General features: G+C 40.5%; 1 protein-coding gene across 16 annotated transcripts in view; it reads left to right on the top strand.

The window, feature by feature from the left end:
• ELAVL2 (ELAV like RNA binding protein 2) overlaps positions 1-26,110 on the top strand; it is a 169,934-nt gene that overhangs the window by 119,595 nt on the left and 24,229 nt on the right. For all 16 annotated transcript variants that reach the window (XM_074953468.1, XM_074953467.1, XM_074953477.1 and 13 more), the window contains one exon: positions 12,783-12,886. In XM_074953468.1, coding sequence (XP_074809569.1) covers positions 12,783-12,886 — 104 coding nt within the window. The remainder of the gene's footprint in view (positions 1-12,782; positions 12,887-26,110) is intronic.

Here is a 26,110-nt window from a genome sequence, read left to right as displayed (position 1 = left end):
GGGCAAAGAGATTCTATTGCAGCGTGTAGCTAGTGATTATGGCTTGTCCTTCTGTGTGAGTGTTAACTCTGTAGCTTTTTTTTTAAAAGGAGAAAAGTAATCAAAGATCAGATTTGCATAGGCTATTGCTGGTCTGTCAAGATAGTCATGCTGTCAGATTAAGCTCCAAGGTAATGCAGTTTTAATAGATGAGGTTTCTGTTTCAATAAAGTCTACCTAGGGTTGGTTAGCAGTAAGATTGGTTGCAATCTTATTGACCTGTATATCTTTTAGATGTTTACCCCGAGACCTAATAATGTGGATTTTATTAGTAATAGCCCATATCCGTAAAGGTGAGTACATTTCCAAGCAGAGATACTTGCTAGAAGTCTAATGAAATAGGATCCTACACAGCTAAAAGCTAACAAGTTGGCTATTGGTGTAGCTGTATTAAACAGCTGACAAACCTTGTTCTGTAGACAAAAATTTGGTGCAAAGGGTTTCTGGTTTTGTGTCCATGTCCAGCTATGTTCAACCAAAACATCTTGGGGTTTTTTTTGCAGTGCCTTAAATTTGTATTTGTAAAAATGTTGCTAGTTATCCAATTACTATCTGGTTTTCCTTTTTTGTTAAATTTGTAAAATACAGAACAAGTCTTTAACAGATGGTTCTTCGTATCATGTGGGAATGTCTTAAGGATGAAAACATTGCTGGTGTGCACATAACTCTTCCCATATTATTTATGAGGGGGGAGAGAACCTGATTTAAATACACAATATGGGTCCTGGGCTCATTAAGTTCCAAATTAAATTAAAATCGGCCTGTCAGATGTCTTAAAATATCTCCAATTATAGAGACATTTAAACTTTCAGACTTAATGTTGGTCTCTGTTAACCTCAGTCCTTGTATGCTGTCAACCACTACAGGACTTGATGATTTAATGTGGACTACTCTACATTTCTAATGTTCATCACTTTTGGATATTCTTAAACTACAGAGCTTTTGGGATGTAATATGAAAATTCATCTTGTGTTGTAATGATCTTGAAATCCTCTCCTATAATTACACTTGTCACAAAAGTTGCCTCTCTAAAGTTGTTGTCATTTTATTTTCTCACAGGAGATGCACATTTTTCTCTGGATTTGGCTAGAAACCGTGTGGCTCTAATTTGAAATGTGTATATAAAAATGGTATAGCTTTATTCAGTGCATCTACTACTTTTATGTATTCTGTGTACGTATCTGACTTAAATGTTTTTCACTATTTGCACTGCATAGCTAACGCGGCTGAGTGAGCTAGATTTTATTCCTCCTTGTACATTAACAGAACTGTCGTAGGTGTCAGCAAGAACCTAATTTTAATTTGGCTGTGGGGTTATACAGCTTAACTTTGCTCATACCCCAAATAATTATGCATCTAGTGGACATAACTTGCTAACGTTAGTTACAGCACCATAGCAAAAGCGGTGAGGGCTAGAACAAAATATCTGAGGTGAAAAGCAACATATGGGGCTAAAAACGAAGTTTGAGTGTCCGAACCCACTACTTGAATGATTATAGTGGACTTCAGGATACGTTTGCTAGCTCCAACAACAGTATGAATTATTAGCAGCAGGTAGCTGAGCTTGTTAAAAGGGGCATTATTAAAAATTAAAAGACAGGTTTGTCAGGGTGGCAAATGACTCCCATTTTATTTTTCCGTGAAACTCTGTGGGCTTGTTGATGAGGGCTGAGTGAGATGACTGGGAAAGCATAGAAGGACTTAGTGTCTGTGTGGGAAAGCAAGGGGGTAGTATTTAAGGTATTTGAGAGTAGTGGCTTAAGCGTGCATGCCACACTGCCAGTTTTTGATTTGGATATGTGCAGTCAGATGTGCTTTCGCCAGACTTCCAAAGTGGAATAAACTGCTTTTGATGTGTTTCATTGTGTTCAAAGTCAATTAGGAACTAGACTCGGACAGAATAGTCTCCATCTTTGTTTACTTCAGTCCCAGTAAGGGATTAATCCACTCCAGAAACCTAAACTCTAGACTGCATGGGAGCCAGGACAGTGTTAACTTCAACATAGCTAAGATTAAGATAAGTTTCTGTGGTGCTGCATGAATAGTGCATATAAAGAAGACCAACTCCTTGACAGGGAGCAGCAAAGTGCTTGAAACAATTCAAATGCCACGCACTGTCCATCAGAACAGTTTCCACAGAAAACTTTTCACCTGTCCTAGGTGAAAACAGGAGCTAGCAGCAGCATATGACCACTCAGCTCTCCATAGGCACCAGTGATATCTGCGTGAGGGCATTAAGTTTTATAAAATTAAAAAAAAAAAGTTGTTTCCTGACTCAAATTTTAAGGCGGTAAACATCTTGTGAAATCAGACTGTAAACACTGGAATTTCACACCCAACCTTTAACTTTGCCCCTTTGCTCCACAAATACTATATCACTTGAGCTGTGAGTCACTCTCCCTTCCAATGAAAATCCCTCTGACTGGTGCACAAAACTGGAGCGTCCTTGGCTTGCATGGCAGATACCATCCATCTGTCCCACCTAAGGCTACCCATTCACCCTCTGAATACTGGTCAGAGAGCACACCATTTCACACACAAGCCAGCAGTCAAGTTTTTTTTCCAAGTGCACCTTGAAGATACTGGCCACAATCTGCTAATACCTAGCACAAGACATGCCTGAGATCTCCTGATGGATGACCTAGATCAAAGGATGAGTGTAAGCAAGAGAATCTTACAGACCAAAAAAACAAACAACCCTATTACTATATGTCTGCCCTGTTTTTGTGTAAATGTCTTTCTTTTTACAATTAGTGGGGTCTTCCACCAATATGTGTACCATCAGCAAAGCTGAGGGGACAGTGTCAAGATCAGTGTTGAAGAATTTCAGGTTTTGACCTTTATTTTAACGGTTTCAACTCTGTATTGAGAGAAATGCAAAACTATATGTAGTAGCTTGCCTTCATATGCTCTTGGCTTGTCCTTCTCACAGTATTTTATCTGGAAAATAGCATCTGCTCCAAATCTCTTAGCTTTTCTTGACATTTAGTAAAAGCAAAACTTTCAATGTAAAATAAACATTGCGTGATGTTTATTTTACAAGCAAAAAGATGTATTAATATTCACTGGAGATCTTGATTGAAGGCAAATATTCTGGACTGGCTGGCATGTCTTCAAGGAGTAATTCTATTAGAAAAGACAACTTACAAAGCTAGAGGAAAAGCAGCAGAATTCTAACTGATTTGAGACTTGCTCCTTCTCTTTATAACTTAAAAACTCCAGGTTTTCAGACCTAGACTTCCTGCTTTTTCATACTCTGTATTTTTTAAAAAAAATCTTAGTTTTAGAAATACAACTAGAGCTACATGTTTAAAATATAACAACTCCCCAAATTGTTGTGTTTTGTTTTTATTCATGTTTTTTTAAAAGGCTTTTTAGGTTCAGTTCGTACTGATCTTGTTCTATAGTGATTATTTTTTAGTTTTGTTTCATTAATTTGAATAGTCTCACATTTTTCAGTCTTCAGAACGTCTGTTTTTACAACTGAAACGGTCTAATCTTCAAGTTAGGTTTTTAAATAGGTAATGAGTTTTGTCTGGTTATTAAGCAAGGTAGTTCTAGATGCATAGGCTTTTTGGAGTTGCTTCACTGTAAAAGGGTGTGTGTGTGTGTGGGTGGGTATGTATGGTGGGTGATTATAGTGTGGGTGGGTGGGTGGGTGTGTTATATATTTTCAGAGTTAGATGGGATTATTTTTGTTTTCCTGTGGGCACTGTTCTAGGTCACACATTTTTCTTCTCTCCTCCTCATGCCAGAACACAGACAGGCTTTTGTTAGCTTGCTTTACTGTTAGCTATCCACTTCTAGAAGCTGGACCTGTACAGTACTTGAACACAGTTAAAATTAATAAAACTTCTAAAAAAACACTTCATTTTTAAGACTGTCCATGTCTTAAATCATTGTAATGGAATGACATTGTGGATCCTTTCTCTTCTAAGAGTTGATGACACAACGCCAAAAGAGGAACCTGCTTCTCGGACAGGCTTTAGCTGTTAATGAGATCATGAACTCCTTTCGGATAAATCAAATCCTGAAAGGAAAGTAGTAAATCACATCTACCGTGCAAGTAGTTTAAAATCATAAGCCATTAGTTTACTTTTGTGTAGCAAAAAGTTGCGCTTTTAAAATACCTAAATACTTTTTGAAAGGGGTTTAAAAGCTTGGTTAACTAAAACAATTGGAATTTTTTTTAGCTTTTTTTGTTCTGTTTTTCAGGAAATAAGTGATGACCTTAAATTTTCAATCGTTTGGTTTGTGTCTTATAGAAATGTTTAGAAATCCAGATGAGACATAACATGAGCTAATTACTCAGTGTAGCTAAATGGTGATTCTTATTAATGAATTCCAAAATGTTGTGTTCAGTCCTTGTGTAGGAAATTCCTTTGTAGAACTCGACAGACATCCCCTCTCCAGAATGGATTTGACAAGAGACGTTTGCAGTCAGTGCACTGAAAGTGCAAGTGCCTGCACTTATCTTTTCTCTGCACTGAATCCCCTAACGAGCATCCCCTTCATGCATCATGCTTTGTCAAAGCAGTGGAAAACATTAGTTTATCCCAGACTTTTTCAGATGCCCCCACTTGGAGCTTTAATCATCCTTCTTTCAAACCTCTCCCTCAAGGTGCAATAAAGAGAAATAATACTTAAACACAGCCATCAAATTTATACCAACATACACTGCAGTTCATACAAATGCTTGGGCCTATGCATTTGATCCAGATATAGGGGCCAGAGAGTTCATGGAGACATGATCTTTGCCTGGGTCGGAAATGACACTTTATGACTGTAGGGAATGAAATGCCTTGGAAGATCTGTAGGTAAATTTCTTCCAAGCAACTGCTAGTTCTTGGGTTGAAACATACACAGTAACAGAACTGTGTACGCTAGCTCCCTGATCCAACATACACCTTCACCGTGCATTTATAAACTGAACTTTCCTGGGCTCATGTCTTTTTGGCAGAAGGGTACTCCATCCTGTGGTAATTGCATACCTCTTTAGTTAATCTTTCCTCAGTCATAGCCCAGTCTCTTTCCACTCATTGTTTGTAAATAATATGTGAAAATAAGGGTGGTTTTAGACTCTATTGCGGCTGACTGTTTCCCATGCGGTTAAGAGTCCAGCGGATGTGCCGGTAAAGCACTTGTTAATTTTCTTTTTGTCAAGAAAGAAATGGCCACTGACCCGAAGCTCTTTGTATCACTCTGGGTCTTTGAAAACCAATAGTCCATATCCCTAAACTATCCTTTTCTTAGCTCTGTGTGTATGTGTGAAGCTATTTAGTGTGTACATTACATGGTAGCTATGTTAATAATCTTCGCTTTAGAACATCTCCTATGTCCGTGATCAGCCACTAGTTGATGGTTCTAGCTGTCACAAAAGACTACAAGGAAGGGATCCAACCCAGGCATAAGGTCTGTGGACGTGTCTTAGAAGAAAAATTGATTAAATAAGACAACTTCTATATCAAGAAGTTCATTAGGGAGGTGAAGTGTGTGTGTGTGTGTGTGTGTGTGTGTGTGTGTGTGTACACATATATAACCACACAACCACTCATCTTTATCTGCTGTAGCAGCTTACAGGGAATTCTTAACTGTCCCATTGAAATGCTCTTGCTCTGAAGAAATTGGGTCAGATGTGTCCCAATATAGGTATGAGATCAGAGGCAAAAAATAGAAATTTACATCTGGGGAGTGTAAAACATGGCAGGAGACATTATGAAACAGATTCTATGGGAAGAAACCGGCACATCTGTCTCTCAAGAGTTGGTTGACATCAGTTTGCTGTGCAATATGGCTGGGGGTGGCGGGGAAGGCCTGTTCAGTATTTACAGTATTCAGCGGTTTACAAGTAGGATCTGTCTAGTCAGTTGCGTTGTGGCTTTGCTGACATAATGAGTTAAGTTCTGGGCACTGCATTTCTGGAAAACCTTACAAATTGGAGGGAGTTTAGAGATGAGCAATAAAAATGATAGAGGTTATCTATCTACTGAGATTAACTTTCAAGAAGAGTTCAATAGCAAAATATGTATAGCATGTCCAAGTGATTTTTGGCCTTGGCTTCAGTGCCATTTTCTTAATCTCCTATAATGTATTACTGCTTGTGGCAGCAACAGGTACTGGTTTAAATATGTGGTGGTTAGAAACTCTTTACTTGGAACAGGTCTGCATGAATACAGTGGCTCTAAAAATGCCAAGGGCTGATCAGTGGGTGAATCAGTGCAGGTAAAGGTCTAAGGGAGGGCAGTACCTTGCAGATACTTTGAAGGGTGCAAACACTATTGAGTTTGAGTTTCTAAAATATAATTATAGGAGCCCATCCAGTGACTTAAACTTGCACATAAATAACGAAGGAAAAGGTGGCATTGAGCTTAGTTAAAAGGGGTTAATTGGGATTTAGTATGAATTGAGGGAAAACTTGAGGCTGAATATCAGAGGAAAAAACTTCAGGTAAGATATATTGGATAAGAGAATCAGTGCCCTGTTGATTTGCACACTTAGAAATTGACAGGCCAAAACTCTAGCAAGTGTATATAATAGGGGCAATCTTACAGTGGCAGATGGAGACTCTAGAAAACCGAATATTCACAACGTGAAGGTAGGTGCTGTCTGTCTGATATGCTTGTTCTGTGCAGGCCAGTGTAAGTACATACCGGGGTTCAAGAGAAGATTTTCGAGGTTTTAGAAACATGCCATGAAGCCTCTTTTAGAGGCTAATGGATTTAGATGAATACCCTGAAAAGAATACTATCTTTACTTTTTTCTGTAAGCTATAAACACTTTGGGTAATGATATGGTAATAAATTGAAATGGTCTTTCCCCCTACCTCCATTTCACAGGGAGGTTTTCCTGAAGAAATAAACCATGGTCAAGTGAAGTGAGTTGGTTAGTAATTGCTTTCAAGTGCTCAGTAATTCAGCAGGGGTTCTCGGGACAAATTTTTTGGTGGCTTCCGCGTGTGGCCACCAACTCTTGCTGGTGGCCGCTCTCGCACTTCTTCCTAAAATACTTAGTTAGCTTTAGGAAAAACAAATAAATAGGCACATATACACATCCAAATCATTGTAATTTTATTTGTTAGCTGGTAAGTCTGTTGTGAAAAGTGATATTAACAAGCATACAAGTATCGCTTTTCACAGCAGATTTACTTAGTCCTGTCAAGCCTGGGGACAAATTAAGCCCTGGATTGTGGCTGAGCATCCTATAAATATGCAGTAGAGTGTAATGGTACATTTTTATTTTCTGTTACCATCCTGCTGATTTATTTAGCTGGGGCAGAACTAGACATATAAAATCTGGATGTTGCTAAACAATGAGTAAATATATCTTACGACTTTTTACACCACTTCCTCACTTTCATTAAAAAAAAAAAAAATACCATGTACCTGAACCCAGATCCTCCCTCCTCCCCCCCTACCCCCCCCCCCCAAAACAAAAAAAAACAAAAACCAACCCTGGCTGGGCCTAGCATTTTGAATTTGACCGTTTATTAGTTTCAATAAAATAACTAAAAGATGCATAGCATCTACAAGAGCAATATAGCCGTCACCCCCAGCAGGGAAAGCAGTTCTTGCCAAAAGCAGCCAAAGAATCATTTAACATTTAAGTTTGTAGAGGTCTTCCCTAGAATCCCATTACTTCTATTGAAAAACTTCTAAGTTCTGTCCCTAGAGAAAAAGGAAAAAGCTTTCTGTTGTCTGTTCACAGTGATTTATTCTACCTTCACCTATATTGCTTTTAGTTTAAATGGGAGAATTTTAAGAATGGAAAACCTGCATCCTTGCGTCACCTGTGCCATTGACTACTAAACTTCTCTGTGGATGGCATCCCACTGGGAAACCTCTCCGTTTTCCCACATTGGTTAGTAGAGGGCTTGTGAGTCTCCTGTAGCCATGTCTGCAGTACTTAAATAGGTGTCCTTTATAATCAGCATTTATGAGACAACTTTGCCATGATAAAGCTGGTTCATTTGGGGATTTCTCTTTATAACTACAGAATTGGTACTTGCATGATTTTAAAAGGAGAAAAACCCTTCACATTACACACTCAAGGTGGAATAGTGGATCTCTTGCAAATGCACATTAGTGCATATAAGTTATGCGTCTGTTGATCACAGATGGAAGTTACATAATGGAAATGTCGCAGTGCAATTTGAAATTCCATGGGCACTAAGTCTCTAGTGGCTTCCTGTGCAGTCCGTATTTAAGATGATGAAGCACTTCCTTAGGTGAGTGGTCCTACGGAAAGCAATGAGACTCCTTGTCACTTGGCATGAGTAAGTGCTTACCAAAACACAGGGGGTGCTGTTGGTCCCTATATGATTAGGTTTTTAAATGGCAAAATGAATCTCCTGGATGTTTGCCACTTATATCTGATGTTCCGTTTTATGTGAACAGCTATTATATGCTTAAATGTGCACCTACAATTGAAAATTAAAAAATCCCAAATGAATAGGCTTTTCTTAAGTCTTCTTAAATATGCAAGTCACCTAGAGTGCATGAAAAGTCCCATACCGACAGGCAGTAAACTGAATAAGTATGACATTGGCACAATGAAGAGGTCTCCTGCACACTGCTTCTCCCAGCTGCCTGAACCCTCATGCGGAGGGACCACTTCAGCAGGAGAGTATCTTTGTCTTTGCCTCACTTCAATAAGGATGCAGATTTATGACACTGTTTTTTTTAATTTTGAAGATTAAACTCTCAAAATGCAAAGGGAGCAAATCAGTAGTTGGTTGGCTTAAGAAGCACCTGGTTCTGGCTATCTGCTTTTCTCCATCCCTAAAAGGGAATGTCAGTTGGGTATCAGCAGCTGCAGAGGGAAAGACGCATCCTACTGTGCAAAAGTGGCACCAGTCTGAGTAAACCCAGCCAGCTGTCTGTGATCCTGCTATGCTTTAGTCAGCAATATACACGATAGGTCGCACACAGGGCTGTACTGCTCTTTCTCCGCATGTGAATGGTGCGCGTTGGGCGAGATAGGACTTGTATAGGTTTATCACAGAATTGTGGACTGTTGTCCACAATTGGATGGAGTCTCTCAAGGGAGAGGGAGTCTAAATGCTAAATATTCTTCCTTGGAAATGGCTACTGTATGAACTTTGTGTGGTGATTCTTTTTAGTTATCAGGTGGGTTTTGGACTGAATTGGTTGTTATGGACAGCAGTCGTCTTGATATTAGGTCAGTTTTTGTCTGTTTCACCTACTACTTGTTAGGATCAGCTGCAGTTCTTCATAGCAAAGCTACCTTGAGGGTAACACTATGTCTGTCTGAATTGGACAAGCATAGTTGATGTGAAGGACTTCGGTGTGATGCATATTGAACTTGAATGTATTACCTTTTATTTCGTAATGTGATTATTGCACACGTTCACACAAGCTACTGACTTATATATGCACAAACTGGAAAGAGTGATTCATTTTTACATAGTAGTAATCAACAGATCTGTTTTCTGCATGGCTTGTCTATAAGACCTCAAGTTTGTGGGGGTGGCAATTAATCTGTAAGCTGAAAATTTTTATATGGGAGGTAAGAACCTCCCAATACTATTTTCAGTCACTTTTCTGAGTAGAATTGCATTAGCTGGACCACAGCTTCTCACCATCCTTTCTAATCTTTCCCCACCATAGCTTTTGAAGTTCATTTAGTGACCAGTCCTCTGTATCATAACCTACTCTATTACCTGTTCACATGCCTCTCCCAATAGTCTAAGCCACTCCGTGGCTAGGCAGATGGAGAAATGAGACTTAGTTTGTTTATGTATAATGTGTCCGCCTTACTGGTATCTCCTCCGACATTTGTCTGTTTCACCTACTTGTTTCTATAAAATCCTCTCTGGGTCGGGGATGGCCTTTCTTGCTACTTGTTTCAACAGTGTCTAGTTCAGCGACATTCCTTTCGCCTCTAGGTGCTACAGTAATACAAATAGGTAGGGCCCTACCAAATTCACGGCCATGAAAAATACATCACGGACTGTGAAATCTGGCTATTGTTGGAGGTGAGGGGTCGTGGTATTGTCACCCTTACTACCTTGCTGCTTTCAGAGTTGGATGGCTGGAGAGAGAGGGCCCAGGTCTAAAGGCAGTGTCCTGGCAGAAGTAAGGGTGGGCATGGAATGGGGGGTCATTACTTTTGGGGGGACAGAGCTGGTCTTATGAGTGGGTGCCATGGGTGATGGCCCAGAGCACCATGGTCAATCCCCCCCCTTACACATAGGGCCACCCCAAAGCCTGTTAAACCCTAAGCGCTGGACTCGGAGGCGGGGAGGGACAGGGCTGGGGGCACCCCAGCCGGGGGCTCCTACTGTGCACCAGGATCCAGCTGCTAGTCTTGGCTGGGCTGGGGAGGGATGGGACTATCCTTTCCCCCCAACACAGGCTGTGCCCTGGGCCCAGTCAGATCCACCTCTGGGAACCTCTCCCGGTTGCAGGAAGCTCTGCAATTCCTGGCTGGGAGCCCGGGTCCGAAGGGAGTGCCACAGCCAGCAGTCGTGCAGAAGCCAGGGTAGCATGATACGGTACTACCATCCTGACTTCTGCACTGCAGCTGGCGGTGGTGCTGCCTTCGGGGGTGGGTGCCTGGTTAGCAGCTGCTGCTCTCTGGCCACCCAGCTCTAAAGGCAGTGCCATGGCCAGCTGCAATGCAGAAGTAATAGCAACAATAGGCAACCCCCCCTGGCCCACGACCCCCTTTTGGGTTGGGACCCCTGCAGTTATGGCGTGAAATTTCAGATTTTTAAAATCCTGTGATTGTGAAACTTTGCAGAATGGACTGTGAATTTGATAAGGCCCTCCAAATAGGAATATCTGTTTCATATACACACTTTCACAAACAGTGCTTGTGGTGGGAGGGAGGAAGGACCCTCTTACAGCTTTTTCCACTCATTTCAGTACAGAAGAAATTCAACTCTTCAACCCTCCTTCCACCCCCTGATTAAAATCCACATATAATATACAAGAAATCTCACATTTAGCTTTGGCATTTGCTCAGAGGCCATAACAAAATAATGCTTTTGAAGATGGCTGTGTGCATGTATAAACAAATCACTGCATGCTATCAATAGCTGGATTTTTTTTTTAATTTTTGTCGTTGAGGCTGATTAACACTTTGGTAAGAAATTAGTGTTCAGGAATACCTTTTGTATTGATACAGACAGTGCTCTTCAGCTGTTAGGCCTATGTGTTTAGGAGCCTATTGAAATGCTAAGTGTGCTGTATTCAGAGATACTCTGGCTGTCAAAAAGAGTGGCTTTCTAAAGGTTGGTAGGATGCTAACTGGATGGACCATTGTTAAACTGTACTATGAAGGATGAGAATTTTCTTAGAAAAGTCACTAAAAATTGTGTGGGTATTCTTTAGTTGTCCCATTGAAATGATTAGGATTTTTGCTGCTCTTTGGTCAATGCTGTATACAGACACATGTACGCTAATATATATAGGTCTCTAAGCGTGTTCATATTGCTATAAAGTGAAATCTCAGAATATTTTAAAGAGGAAAGCTATCTTCGTATTTTTGGCTAATACTCTGTCAGTGGGACTTCTGGGTACCTAGCACCTTTTGACAGCACCATCACCTATGTGTCTACATGTAAATCCAGGTGCCTAATTTTAGGGATCCAAAGGTCAAAATTTTTACCTGGATGTCTAACCCTCATTTCCCTAGATCTAAAATGAAACAGCTACCTTACAGCTTTGTTGAAAATTAGTGTTAGTAAAGCACTTTGAAGATTAAAAATAATATGCTTATTTGTTACATTTTTATTAAACATAAGCTAGCTAAAGTTTTCTTGTTCATAGTTACTTATCTGCATGCATATAGATAAAATTCTCATTAAAAAGGCTACGGTCCTGGCAACTAACTTTCATGGTGGTATACTGTAGGATTTGAAGCTTCAAGAAGTTGGTCTGTAATTCCTCCTTTACAGCTACGTAATGAGATACAATCCAATTGTTAGAACTGGGCTGTTGAGTGTTTCAAACCTTTTTGAAAATTCAGGAAAAGCCCGTCTTTCCCATGTGTAATAGTCATTGTAGATGCCCAAAAACCCCAATTGTCACATTTATGAAGATACCCTTAGCTGATGCTCAATTATATGCAGTAGAGTAGCTTGAACATAGGTTAAAATGAGTCTTGAAGCGGTGCAATACCAGTTTAAAGACCTACAGGTCATACACTAAGTAAATATCTGAAGAAGGTTAGCTTATAAAAAGGTTGCTTTCATAACTTTGTAAGTTATTGGTTTTTGTTCAGAATTTGGGATTTTCTAATTAATCCATTTGAAACATTTAAGCTTTTAAATGCTATAAAAGAATTTCATCACTGTTCCATAATTGAGCGTAGGAGAAAGTTGGTGATTATGTCAGAATTCACAGTATTAATTTGTCTTTTAACCTTCTAGCAGCTCCTACATTTCCTCCTGCCTCTCAGTCTGATCATATTACTCCTAAGAATGTTTCAAATTCTTAATTAAACTGGGTATTGTGATTTCAGCACTAAACTTAAGACAGTCGATAGGAAGGTAGGAGAGCCAGTTACAAACATTAATGCTCTCTGAGAGAACTGATAGGAGTAGTAAGCTATTGAATAATCAGTATGTCAGGCAGCCCTTTCTAGTATGTAGTATTTTTGTGCAGTATATTGTGTGTAGGTCTTAAATACCTTAGTTCATTTATTGTAGTACTGCAGAACTAACTGTTTTTCTTTTCTTTTTCTTTTCTCGTCTCTTCTCTTTTTCTCTCTTAAATCAGGACAGAGCTTGGGTTATGGCTTTGTGAACTACATTGACCCCAAGGATGCTGAAAAGGCTATCAACACGCTGAACGGATTGAGACTTCAAACCAAAACAATAAAAGTATGTAGTGCTAATTATAGCATGAGGAAAATTGTAGATTGAAGTCTTGCAACACTAATCACCACATTGTTCTTAGCCTAAGCTACAGGTGGAAAGGTTTCTGATATGGGCAACACAACTAGTGGGGTTTATGCTCATAAACTACTGGCTTTAGTAACCAGGCATTAATATGAACAGAAGTTACTTAGACTGTGTGCCAAATTGTTTCCATATCAGATGTATGTCTGTTTACATTTTATCCAAGAAATGGATCCTCATAATTGCATGTTTTTGAGGTTTCCCTCATTAGAATATATGCCATACTGTATTTCTGAAAGGTTTTGTTGTTTGGAGAAATTATACCACCTCCCATGTGTTTTCCTCTGTGCATTATGTATATTGCTTGTGAAGACTTTTTTCAGTGGTGTGTCCCTGGGAAAACCTGTTTAAAATAGAATGTGCTGAAATGAATAAGGCCAGAGGAGTATGAAAAACCCTAGCACTGCAGTTAGACACCTGCAGCTGGCCTGTGCCACCTGACTCTGGCCTGAGCCTCAATGTTTACACTGCAGCTAAACATCCCCTTAGCCTGGGCCCCATTAGCCCAAATCAGCTGTCATGGGCCAGCCACGGGTTTTAACTACAATGTAGACATACCCTAAGAGTCCAACAACTCATAGCCAGCCTCTAGTTGTATTTTGGATTCAGTTTTTGCCCCAAGCCACAATACAATTTTACAGTTTTGTAAAGAACAGAAGTAATCTTGAGGAGCAATCTTCCCCTCTCCTAGTGTTATCCCTAAACCAGTTTATGGTGACACGTGTGTGCCTTCAGAGCTTAGGGGCAAGAACGGAGGAGAATGAATTTAGCTGTCCTTTTATTCTTAAAGTTCAAGGGATCCTCTTGAAAACTTTATTTTCATAGGTTTCAGAGTAACAGCCGTGTTAGTCTGTATTCGCAAAAAGAAAAGAAGTACTAGTGGCACCTTAGAGACTAATCAGTTTATTTGAACATAAGCTTTCGTGAGGTGAGCTGTAGCTCACGAAAGCTTATGCTCAAATAAATTGATTAGTCTCTAAGGTGCCACTAGTACTTCTTTTCTTTTTATTTTCATAGACTCCTACAAATGTAGGCCTGGAAGGACCTCAGGAGGTTTAGTCCAGTTCCCTGCACTTAGGACTAAGTATTACCTACATTTATCCTTGACAGGTGTTTTTCTAACTGGTTCTTAAAAACCTCCAATCACTGAGATTACACAGACTCCTTATGTGACTTGTTCCAGTGCTTAACTACCCTTAGAATTGGGAAGTTTTTCCTAATGTCTAACCTAAGTTTCTCTTGATGCAATATGACCCCATTTTTTCTTGTCCTCTCCTCAGTGGATAAGGAGAAGAATTTATCATCCTTCTCTTTATAAGAGCCTTTTATGTACTTGAAGACTGTTATCAGGTCCTCCTTTCTCTTCTCCATACTAAACAAACCTAGGTTTTTTTCAGTCTTTCCTCATAGGTCATATTTTCTAGGTCTTTAAGCTTCCTTCCTAACTTGCTCAGTCTCTCTAAAATTATTTCAGTCAGAAGGATGCTAACATCCTAGAGTCTTCTGAGTAGTTTGGGCTTTAGAAGCCAAGGAATACAGGTTAAACAGGATAAGTTGTCAGGAAGTGTTTCGTCTCTCAAGGATACTTTGTGTCAGTAAAATATTGTTCATCCTTGTACTGGCTGACTATCTTCTATTCTTTGTATAGTGTCTAAAGGCAACTGTCATCCTGCTCACTATCATTCAGGTTAGAGACAATGGTGCTTTAGTTAATGACTTCAGAGCTCAGCTACGAAATGTAGTCTGTTCTGCCCTTTTGACTGAGGTCAGACTTGCTCCTTTGGACATGCAGTTTGCTTGTGAAAGGACTTAAACGTAAAAGTGAATCTGGGACATTTAAAAAGGTGTTTGAGGCAAAGCTATTGTTCCTGTGAAAAAGGCAGGGCATGTTTTCTCTAACCTGTAATATTTATTAAAATGAATAGTGATCCACAAATGTTGTTGAATGCTGCTGTTCTATATCCTGTTAAACACATGTATTTGTATCTGAGGAATGCTTAGCATGAAAGACACAGCTTTGTGCCTTTGGCAGAGGTTTTGACTCTTGAAAGGATTTTTCTTGAACTGATCAAAAAGAGACAGGTGGGGGGTGGGAAGGGAAGGGACGAATTTCCCAAGGAATTCGCTAATTGTTTAAAGATATTTTCCTTTTTGACAATCTGGATTGTGTCCCTGAAGTAAAGGAACTTTTTTGTGGTCTGACAATTTTGTGGACTCTTTAAATGTGCATTTTTTGTGTTTGTGGTACACCTCTTGTCCCAGTAAAACAGTTCTGCATAAAATGCTGTTTTCTTATTACTGCCTCGCTGGGCTGCCAGTCAGAAAGGTGACACATGGGGTGACTCAAGCCAGACATCCAAAATCAAAATGATCCCCCAAGGTTGTTGACAGTAAGTTACTTCTGTATGTATGTATATTAGGGCTGTCAATCACAGTTAACACCTGTGACTGAAAACAAAATTAACGCGTTAATTTTAACACATTAATGTCATGAAGCCCCACCCCTGAGCTCCGGGCCCCCAGCCTATATTTGAAAATATAGGAAATATCCAAAAAATCTTTAAATAAATGGTATTCTATTATTTAATAGTGTGATTAAAATTGCCATTAATTTTTGTAATCGCTTGACAGCCCTAATGTATACGGAATCCTCGTTCACCTTGCAGATAGTCATTGGGCAAACAAGTGAAGAGCAATGGAAAAGGAGATGTTACCAGGAGGGAAAGAGCAAAAACACAGTAAATAGAACACTGGTGTCTCATTCCCCACCCTCATGCACACAATACAGCCTATCTGTTAGTTAAACAAATGGTAGCATTGCGTTAAAAACTGTAAAAGTAGCCAACAACTGGATACTGAAGCTGAGAAACACAAACATTTAGGCTTTATCATTAAGCTTGATCTTCTTTGAAATTTGTAAGGAGCATGTCTAGGCGTTTCTATAAACACATTCCAACTCAGGTAGGCCAAAATGTAGAGACCTTCTGTTGCACTTGTATGAATTTTTCCTTTTCTCCTTTGTTGTGCAAACTGAGTGCTGCTCATATCTTCCACAGTAAAGGCTGAATTCTGTTGTTCTTGACTTCAGTGGGAGGTTCACATAACGGGGAGGAGGGGCAGCATTTGGTGCCAAGAAAGGAGTTTTGTACGTTTCCCTTCATAAGGATCTGTTGAAAGTCCTGCATCCCAGGTTGGCTGAGATGCTGATTTGCAAGGTTTGAGCTGTCCTCGGAGACAGCAAAGTTCTGTGGTAGACCTATGTTTGGGCTTAGAGGGGAAGCATCTTTTCTTCCCTGACCTGCTCTTTGGAGTTCAGAGAGAGGTTTTAGTGACTTGCTACAGGGTTTCCTGTATGAGTCGTCATGGAAACTGATTTTTTTTCCATATCGCTCCTAAAACTAAGGATATTTAATGTTTGGGGATTGATCAAGACTTGCCTGCATTGGACACTTGCTTAACTCTCTTTGAAAATGGCAGAGCTTCTTCATGGTGGTAGGTATCCCGTAATATTTTTGTCAGGGACCTGATGTTGTATGAGGTTCACAGCTGAGAACAGACAACCTAAGATAAGCTGCTTATGTCTTGATTTCTGAGTCACTAGATCAGTCCTGAACTAGTGACTCAGGCAAGCCCAGGCTCCATATCTACTGTATATACGGATATGGACTTAATCTTAAAGGCTTGTGTTGATACAGAATTCACATGTGGGTGAGGTTTGTCATCTTAAACCAGTTCTCTCTAAGCAGTGGCCAGCTAGGACCATAGCAGTCCTGTAAAGTTATACCAGAGTTATTTGTGACAGATCAAGACTTCATTCCATTCCTGTAAGTATGTGGTACTCTTACTACGAACACTTTTTAGCTGGCTAAAATTAGCAAGCCCAGACAGATGGGTCCTTAGAGCTATCGCTGGTTTCCCACATCAGCTAGAAAATAGCTTTGTTTTTACACACCACCTTCAAAGGGAAAGGATGGGGCTATCCCTCATTGTTTGACTCCCATAAATAAGGCTGCGATTAGAGCTGGGCACAGTATTGTGACACGACGGGCCTGTTTGAATTTGCAAAACAGATGGGAAATGGCAGCTTTTTTGCTGAATATTTAATACTTGCAAAAGCTTTTTTTAAATTTTTTTTTGTTTGCTTTTTTTTGGCCTGAAATTGTCTACCTTGCAGTAGGTAAAACTGAAAAGCAGGTTTGGTGAAATGGTAAAAACTTGTCAACTTTCACCACGAAGTGAAAGTAGTCCATTTCAGAGAGGAGTGTACCTACCACATGGCTCTATGGATTGAGTACGGGATTGGGTATCTGTAACTTGTGGTTTCCATTCCCACCTCTAGCACTAGCTGCCGTTAATACTGTAATCTTTAGGAGAGTCTACCACCACTGTTTTCTTGAAACAGAAGATGTGCTTGAAAATTTGCTCATACTGCAACATGTGCAAAATCAGGCTGCCACTTTTACAAATGCAATTAAGTCGCCAACATTTAAAAAAAATTGTAGGAATGATTTTATTAAAATACTTGCAAAATATTTTGCATCGTTTTTGTTTTTCATTCATCTAATGTTTTCAGACCCAGTCCGGTAATCACAGCAGCTTATAAACTTGTGTTATGCTGCCCTGATTGTTTTAATTATTCATTTGACCTTTGGCAATAGGAAAAATCTACATTTGTACTCTAACATTTAGAGGCCCCAATCCACTACCCACTCTGCTAGTGATCTTTTGTGATCTTGTGAGTCATTTTTCTTTTTTGGAAGACACTGCTGTTGGAACCCTTTCAGTGCTGAGTGAGTTATTGCATTGGAATAGAAAATGAGCTACCTGAAAATCTTTAACTTCTATGATTTGAGCTGATCAGTATAGTCCCTCCTCTCTCACCCCTTCACCTGGTCCCACTTGCTTATATATATTCACTCTTTGGTTGGGAAAGATTACTCCTTCCAGGGATGTAAGCTGATGAGTTTTGAAAAGATGCCAGTAGAATATATTAATGGAACAAAAACTGATGGACTTGTCCAGGTGCGAAATAAAGATCGGGAAAGCCAGTTATGTCTTGGATTGATTTGGTCTGCAGGAACAGAATTTCCATTTAAGAAAAAATATCAAGTAACATTGGAATAAGAACAGGCATCTCCAGTGGCTTCTTCTAGTGAGGGTTTGTTAGATCCAAGGTAGAAGCTGAAGAACAGTTCATCTTCATGTTTACCGAGAAGAGCATACCAAGTTGCAAGACCCCTGAGGTAAACTATATCTAGGTTGAAAAAGTCTGAGGAGAGGCCCTGTCTATGAAGCAGGGGCAGACAACGTAATTCTTTCACCCTAGTGAATTGTGTCAGAGCTGTGTTTCCGGCCTAGAGCAGGCAGCTTTCCACCCTGATGCCAAAAATGAAACTGGCTGTACTTTAAGGTGTCATGGATTGGAAAGGGGAAAGAGCACTTCTGCCCATGTAACTGCTAATCTGATTTAACCTGGTCATGGCTTGGAGGTGGTGAACCCCTTGGATGTGGGGATGGGCAAAGTTGACCCCTGGATGATGCCCTTGCGGCGGGGAACTCTGTCCCACAGAAATACCACTGGGACCAGTAGTTTGGTTTTTTCCATCAGGCCAATTCAGGTTGAATTGGGGCTAAAATGCAAGATACCATCAAAAGGTTAACCATTTGGGGTGAGATGGATTGAATGTCAGAGTTCACTTAAATGCAAGACTAGTCATGGGATTTTCTGAGATCACCATTGTCATTGAGACATGTATTTTCTTAATCCTAGATGAGTAGCAAGTAGAACCATTTGAAGCGCTTCTTTATGTACAGCATTTGTTAGCAAATACAGCTTCCAGACCTCTGCCCTTCCAGACCTTTGCAAGTTAGCAATTGATTTCTACCTGGGCAAAGGCTGGTTAAACATTTCTTCTCACATGATTCTTAAAAGAAACATTTTTTGATTGACTATTAAAGTGTTTACAAGAGTAATTATCACCTGTCAGGGGAATATAGATTTAAGAAATATTTAATCAAAAGTATTAAATCTGTAGGTTTTCTTCCCACTCTTCCATAGCTCTTGCATATATTTAAAAAAAAAAAACGCTCAGGCTTAAAATGGAGTGTCATTCATGCAGAAGTTGGAAGAAAGTTAACTTTCCAAATTTTTTGGCCACACTTGTGTTGTGAAGATTTCCTTTGGTATTATCCCTTACTAACTGTCCAATGAAAGATAATGTAATGCAACATTGAAACTGTAAAATGGGCCAACCATTGTAGAATACTTTCTTATCTGAGTGCCAAGGAATAACAACATATGCTATAGTAAAGGGAGACTTGAGATGAGGAACATACTACAGGTATGCACACCTTTTGAAATAGTTTGCTGTGTAACATAATGGTGTGCACCTCATTTCATTCAATAGCAATACTTGGTTAGTTGTGAACCATTATCCTGTTTTGCAACTGTAATCATCTTAAAGTAACTGTTGTACCATAATTTATTGCTTGCCAAAGAACGTCCCCTGCTTATGACAATGTTTTAAACACAGTTGATATGCATTTTATATAATGCAATGAAGAATGTGACTAGTATACAGACCCACTAACTTCTCTTTGGCAGACTTCTTCTAGTGCTGAATGTATGTAGCAATGAGGGGTATTTTCCAGTTGCATTGCTCTTCGCGGGTCTGACCCGTTCATCTTTGTGGAAGTATATTAACAGGAAGGAATCTTTTGGTAGATAAGCTTTTAATAGTGATCTTTTCCATTACCCACCATCTCAAGAGAACTGGGAGATATGTATTTATTGTGTAAAAGCTCCTTTAGGACACTGGAGGCAAATGAACTGTGAAGGTGAGGAAGAGACAGACTCCTCACTTCTGTATTTTGTTCTTCCAGTATTAAAGAACATTGATCTAGCAAGTGGCAAAAGGGGATCCTATTTGGAGCTTTAATTAAAGCAAGTACATTTTACTGATGCTATCAATCAGCAGAGATTGAGGGAAAGGGCCTGGTGTCAGACCATTTAGTGGTCTTGACAGGGTAATTAAATACCTCAGGACTGTAGTCTCAAGATAAAGTGAAGTGCTTCTGCAGATCTGAAGCAGAGGACAATTTATCTTGGAACAAAGGTAAAGGTGTTTTTCCTTTAAATTTCTGCAGGAGTTATATAAATGGTAATTATAGACTCTCTTTTTGCTATGCTATAGTTAAAGCTTTGACAGCATTTCCATTTTAAACCCCTCCTCTTTTTTCCATCCCCAGGTAAAATTTGCTCTAAGCTGACACTTAACACACAAGGTCTTCAGGAGTGACATTTTTATTTAACCATCTTAAATTGGGCATTTTTCATATTGTATTATAGTATTTTGAAGGGAAGGCTTGGCTTTGAATGCATATCTTGTCGTTTTCTGTAAACTGTTGCTTTTTTCTAAAGCAATGTGATTATTCCACAATGTCTAATCACTTGGAGCAAAATAAAACAGCTTGTCAGACTGAATTTTAAAAATTTGCAACAACTCTTCTTAGGAAGTTCCACAGCTCGTACTATAAAGGTCCTTGTATATGCGATATACACAGTTTAACAGCCTTTGTTTCTCAGTCTGTATCCTCCCAGGTAGAATTCCCTTTGGAGCCAGTCAGTGCAGCTGCTTAACAGCCTATGGGGATTACTGAGGGGTACGTTTCTCCTTGTCTAAGAAGCTCTCTCCACCTCAGAACTGTTAGTCCTTTCTGACTAGGAGACCAAGATGATAGAATGAGTAACCAGTCCGTCATGGTGAAGTGGACTAGTACCATTAATTTAAAAAAATCTCTGTACATGCTGGATGTGGCACAGCAATCTTATACCAACTTAAAGCAAAAACCTCACTACTATAGTGTCGATAACACCAACCCCTCTTCCTTTCTCCTACCCCCTAAAAACAAATCTTTAAGTTGGAGATGGGTTTCTGCAAAGCCAAAAAGCAAGGATAAGAGGACTTGGCTAGATGAGCTTAAACGCCATTATTTGTGTTTTCTGTGTAAGAGATGGTGCTTCAACTTCTTTATCATAGTAAAATATGGATGCGCTTCTTGAAATGTAAAGCCCTTGAAAGAGTGAAGTTGATTGACCTTTAAGGGACTCCTGGCTGTCCAAGTTTTTGGGTGTTAGTTAAATATTGAGTTTGGGTATCGCTTATCAACCCAATAAGGGTTTTTATTGCATGCTTTTCATAGGTTGTAAAAATGTTCCTGAGGAAAGTTAAGTGTATTTGGCATTGAACATGCTGTTTTGCCTTGTGCACGACTCTGAAGTAATGTATTGAATGAGATAGATAGGCAAGACCTCAGAGTTATGAACTGACCAGTCAATCACACACCTAATTTGGAACTGCAGTCAGGCAACAGCAGAGACCAAAAAAAAAAAGCAAAGAGTACAGTATTGTGCTAAACTTAAACTACCAAAAAGAAAATAAAGGGAAAGTTTTAAAAAAAGTTTTGACAAGGTAAGGAAACTGTGTCTGTTCTTTCATTTAAATTAAGATGATTAAAAGCAGCATTATTTCTTCTGCACAGTAAAGTTTCAGAGCTGTATTAAGTCAACGTTCAGTTGTAAACTTTTGAAAGAACAGCCATAATGTTTTGTTCAGAGTTACAAATGTTTGAGTTACTAACAACCTCCATTTTCATGGTATTCGTAACTCTGAGGTTCTACTGTGTAAAAAAGAAAAAAAAAATTTCCATATCCAGTAAGCGAGTGGCGGCAACAACAGCAGTGTGAAGTGGGCAAGCATCTTGACATTTTCTTTTTCTCTGCAGCTTTCAGAGCACCAAGGAAACTTGCTAAACACTTTTAATGTCTTTAGGTGCTCTGAAGGCAACAGTAGCAGGGACATGGTCCATTAACTTAGGCTTGAATAAAGATTTGGAGTGGATGTGTCATTACACAAAGTAAAACTATTTCCCCCCTCCCCCCCCCACCAGCCCCGTTCCTCACGCTTCTTGTCAACTGCTGGAAATGGCCCATCTTGATTATCACTACAAAATGTTTTTTTTTCTCTCCTGCTGGTAATAGCTCACCTTACCTGATCACTCTCATTCTAGTGTGTTTGGTAACACCCATTGTTTCATGTTCTCTGTGTATATAAAATCGTCCTACTGTATTTTCCACTGCATGCATCTGATGAAGTGGGCTGTAGCCCATGGAAGCTTATGCTCAAATTTTAGTCTCTAAGGTGCCACAAGTACTCCTTTTCTTTTTATGGATACAGACTAACACGGCTGCTACTCTGAAACAAGTACTCCTGTTCTTTTTTGTAATTTTTCAAACTCCTTGCATAGGATTCTGTGCAAAATGCTGGCCATTCTACAGTACTTGCCTGTTCTAAATGTTCCTGCTTTACTTCTGTGGTGCATGATCCCAGCTTAGTGCTTTGGTCTGTCTCCTAATTTTCTAAACTTAATTTCTCTCTCCACTTAAGCAACTTGGTGACCTTCCTTATTTGGCTGGAGAATGTTCTATACTGAGTGCTTCCTGAAGGGCCCCATGGATCTGGCTCCCCCCCAGCAGTATCTCCAGTTTTCCTACACAGTTTGTTTACATGGCAATCAAGACTGCTGCCATCAGAATTCTTGAGTAAATTGCCCAAATTATGGCATAGCCCAGGCTGGAAACAAGAGGGTCGTAGTACCAATGCCCCTCCCTCCTCAAACCCCTTGTATCAGACCATCTAAGAGAGAGTGCTGGAGTGTGAGCTTGAGTTTATTGCCAGGATTTGCTGCTCTTCCCAGAAGTCTACTTCACCACTATTGTCTATTAAACTCTGAGGAAATGGATGCCTCTGGTTCCTCAGTCCCTAGAAGTGGTAAAGGGACTGCTCCCAAGATTAAACTCCCTCTCAAAGAGTATGGGTAAGAGGTGACTTGATCATGGCACAGGAGTACCTGCGTGGGGAGACGACTTAGAGGGCCCTTTATCTAGCAGCAAAATGCACAACCAGATGCAGTGGCTGGAAGCTGCTGCTAGACCAATTCAGACTGGAAATAAGATGCAAGATTTCAAGTGAGGGTAATTAACCATCTGAACAAATTACCAAGGGATGTGGTGGATTCTTAATCACTGATGTCTTTAAATTGAGATCCTTTTTGAATGCATATTCTCTAGTTAACCCAGAGTTAGAATGCTGGCACTGATGTAGAATTTCACCCAGTAATTCGTATGCCCAGTGTTGTGAGGGAGGTTAGACTAACTGATCATAATGGTCCCTTCTGGTTTTAAAATCTATTAATCTACCTTGCCTCACAGTAGGGACAGCAGCTCTCTAACAGCTCTTAGGCTAGGTGACTGAGCATAAATAAGGAAACCTATTTTTTCCCTTGTTGGAGATTCCTTCTCCAAAAAGAAAATATAAGGCCAAACATCCTTGGACTGTATCCAGAGAAAATGCCCACTAAAGAAAAAGGTATCACAGTCCAGAAAACTCAATATCTTATGAACACTCAGGGTGGCACAGGTCATCAAATGATCGTGTGGTAAAAGCTCTATTCTAGAATAACAAAAAGTACAGGTACCTCCGAAAAACCCACTTCAGGATAACCTAGGGAATAATGTTGTCATGGGAAATATTTCCTAGACTAACTGTGTTCTTTCAGTATCTCTCTCCAATCTCTGAGGTGATCTCTCAATATCTATTGAGGTGTCTCAATATCTTACAGCATCTGCTTTTCTGTGCCTTCTGTTGCTAGGAATGATGGTAACTTGTATGGCAGCTGTTCCTGGGCTATGCTTGCATCTTTTCCCTTTGCAGACTTTTTTCTTCAAATGTAGAATTTCTTATGTCTGTGACATGTCCTCCTTGCTGCACATAATCCTGGGCCTCTGAGCAGCTTATCTGGTCATCCAAACAGGAAATTCTCATGGACCTGAGTGTTTGCTAGACCTAACTGTTCAATTAAGTACTTATGCCAGTTCCTTTAGTGGAAAGGCACGGAGAGGATATCCTTTCACTTGGACAATAAGGAACCTAACTGCCTGAAACCTGAGGAAGAGCTGACAGCAGCATTCTTATTCTGAAGACCTGATGGCTTTCTGGTTTTAAAAACTGGGACATGCAAAAGAATGGAGAATCTGATTAACTAGTGTGCCTGCAGTGTCATTAATTCTTTCCATTTGGTGTCTGAAATATGTCTGTCTTTTTTTGTTTGAAGGCTTCCAAAAAGGGTTTAAGATTCAGACCTCATTTCTCTGAGCCCTGGTCTACACTAGGACTTTAGGTCGAATTTAGCAGCGTTAAATCGATGTAAACCTGCACCCATCCGCACGATGAAGCCCTTTATTTCGACTTAAAGGGCTCTTAAAATCGATTTCCGTACTCCACCCCTGACAAGTGGATTAGCGCTTAAATCGGCCTTGCCGGGTCGAATTTGGGGTACTGTGGATACAATTCGACGGTATTGGCCTCCGGGAGCTATCCCAGAGTGCTCCGTTGTGACTGCTCTGGACAGCACTCTCAACTCAGATGCACGATTGTTTGCCGTTGCTCTGACGCAGGGAGGGGCGACTGACGACACGGCTTACAGGGTTGGCTTACAGGGAGTTAAAATCAACAAAGGGGGTGGCTTTACATCAAGGAGTATTTCAGGCAGGACTTCACGGAGGGTTCCAATAAGAAATGGTGCACCTAAGTTACTGTTCTTATTGGAACAAGGAGGTTAGTCTGGCCTCTGATTGATACATGGCTAGATTTACCTCGCTGCACCTTCTCTGTGAGTGACTGCAGTGTGACCTAGAGGAATGAGTCCCTTAGACGGGGGGAGGGGGTGGAGTTTGCAAATGAGTACAAAACAAATCTGGTCTATTTCTTGTTTTGATCCACTCCATCTATCTTTTACATCTTTGGCTGGCAGCAGACGGTGCGGAAGGACTGCATGCCATCCACATCTCATGGCTGCCCGGCAGAAGATGATGCAATAGGACTGCTAGCAATCCGTATCACCTGCCTGCTCACCATAAGATGGTTCAATAGGACTGACTGCAGGACTAAAGAGAATGACCTGATCAGGTCATTCCAAATTTAGTCCCTTAGCCCATGTCTGCCCAGGCGCTCCTGATCGACCTCACAGAGGCGACCAGGAGCACCTCGGACATGACGAGGACGGCTACCAGTCCTATTGCACCGTCTGCTGCCACAAGGCAATGGGTTGCTGCGGCTGCGTAGCAATGCAGTACCGCGTCTGCCAGCACCCAGGAGACATACGGTGACAGTGAGCTGAGCGGGCTCCATGCTTGCTGTGGTATGGCGGCTGCACAGGTAACTCAGGAAAAAAGGCACGAAACGATTGTCTGCCCTTGCTTTCACGGAGGGAGGGAGGGAACGGGGGCCTGACGATATGTACCCAGAACCACCCGCGACAATGTTTTAGCCCCACCAGGCATTGGGATCTCGACCCAGAATTCCAAAGGGCAGCGGAGACTGCGGGAACTGTGGGATAGCTACCCACAGTGCAACGCTCCGGAAGTCGACTCTAGCCTCGGTATTGTGGAAGCACTCCGCCGAGTTAATGCACTTAATGCACTTAGAGCATTTTCTGTGGGGACACACACACTCGAATATATAAAACCGATTTCTAAAAAACCGACTTCTATAAATTCGACCTAATTTCATAGTGTAGACATACCCTTATTCTCGCTTGACTGCATCCTTACCAAGTACACTGTGCTTTCCCTTCAAACTGTTTCAAAGATCCACAGTACAGTAACTGGTGGAAGAGTGGAATTTCACTGTTGTGCTAGAGGTGTCCTAAAACCACCAACTGAAGAGTCTACTTCAACTGGTGGCACCCCCCCCCCCCCCCCCCGAAATAAATCGATCAACTTGAGGGCTGGGGAGAAGTACCTTGAATTCCTGAGTCAAAAGACAGGACACACTGTGTAACAATTTGCAGGATGGAATCTGATCCTCAGGACACTTTCACAAAACACGACCAGATTGATGTCTTGTCCTCAGCTGATAGACACCAGGTCATTCTGGTTTCTCTCAATGCCAATTAAATTTGTATTTTTTTTTTAAATGGAAGGTTGTTCCCTAGGTGGCATTGTTCTCCCTGACCCAAGTTGTTTTATCCTTCTCTAGGTCTGATTATTGCTTTATTTTTTCATACAGTCATGGCCATTTCAGTCCA

Source organism: Natator depressus, chromosome 5, assembly GCF_965152275.1.
Source record: "Natator depressus isolate rNatDep1 chromosome 5, rNatDep2.hap1, whole genome shotgun sequence".
Taxonomy (NCBI): domain Eukaryota; kingdom Metazoa; phylum Chordata; order Testudines; family Cheloniidae; genus Natator; species Natator depressus.
This window is presented reverse-complemented; position numbering and strand designations above follow the sequence as displayed.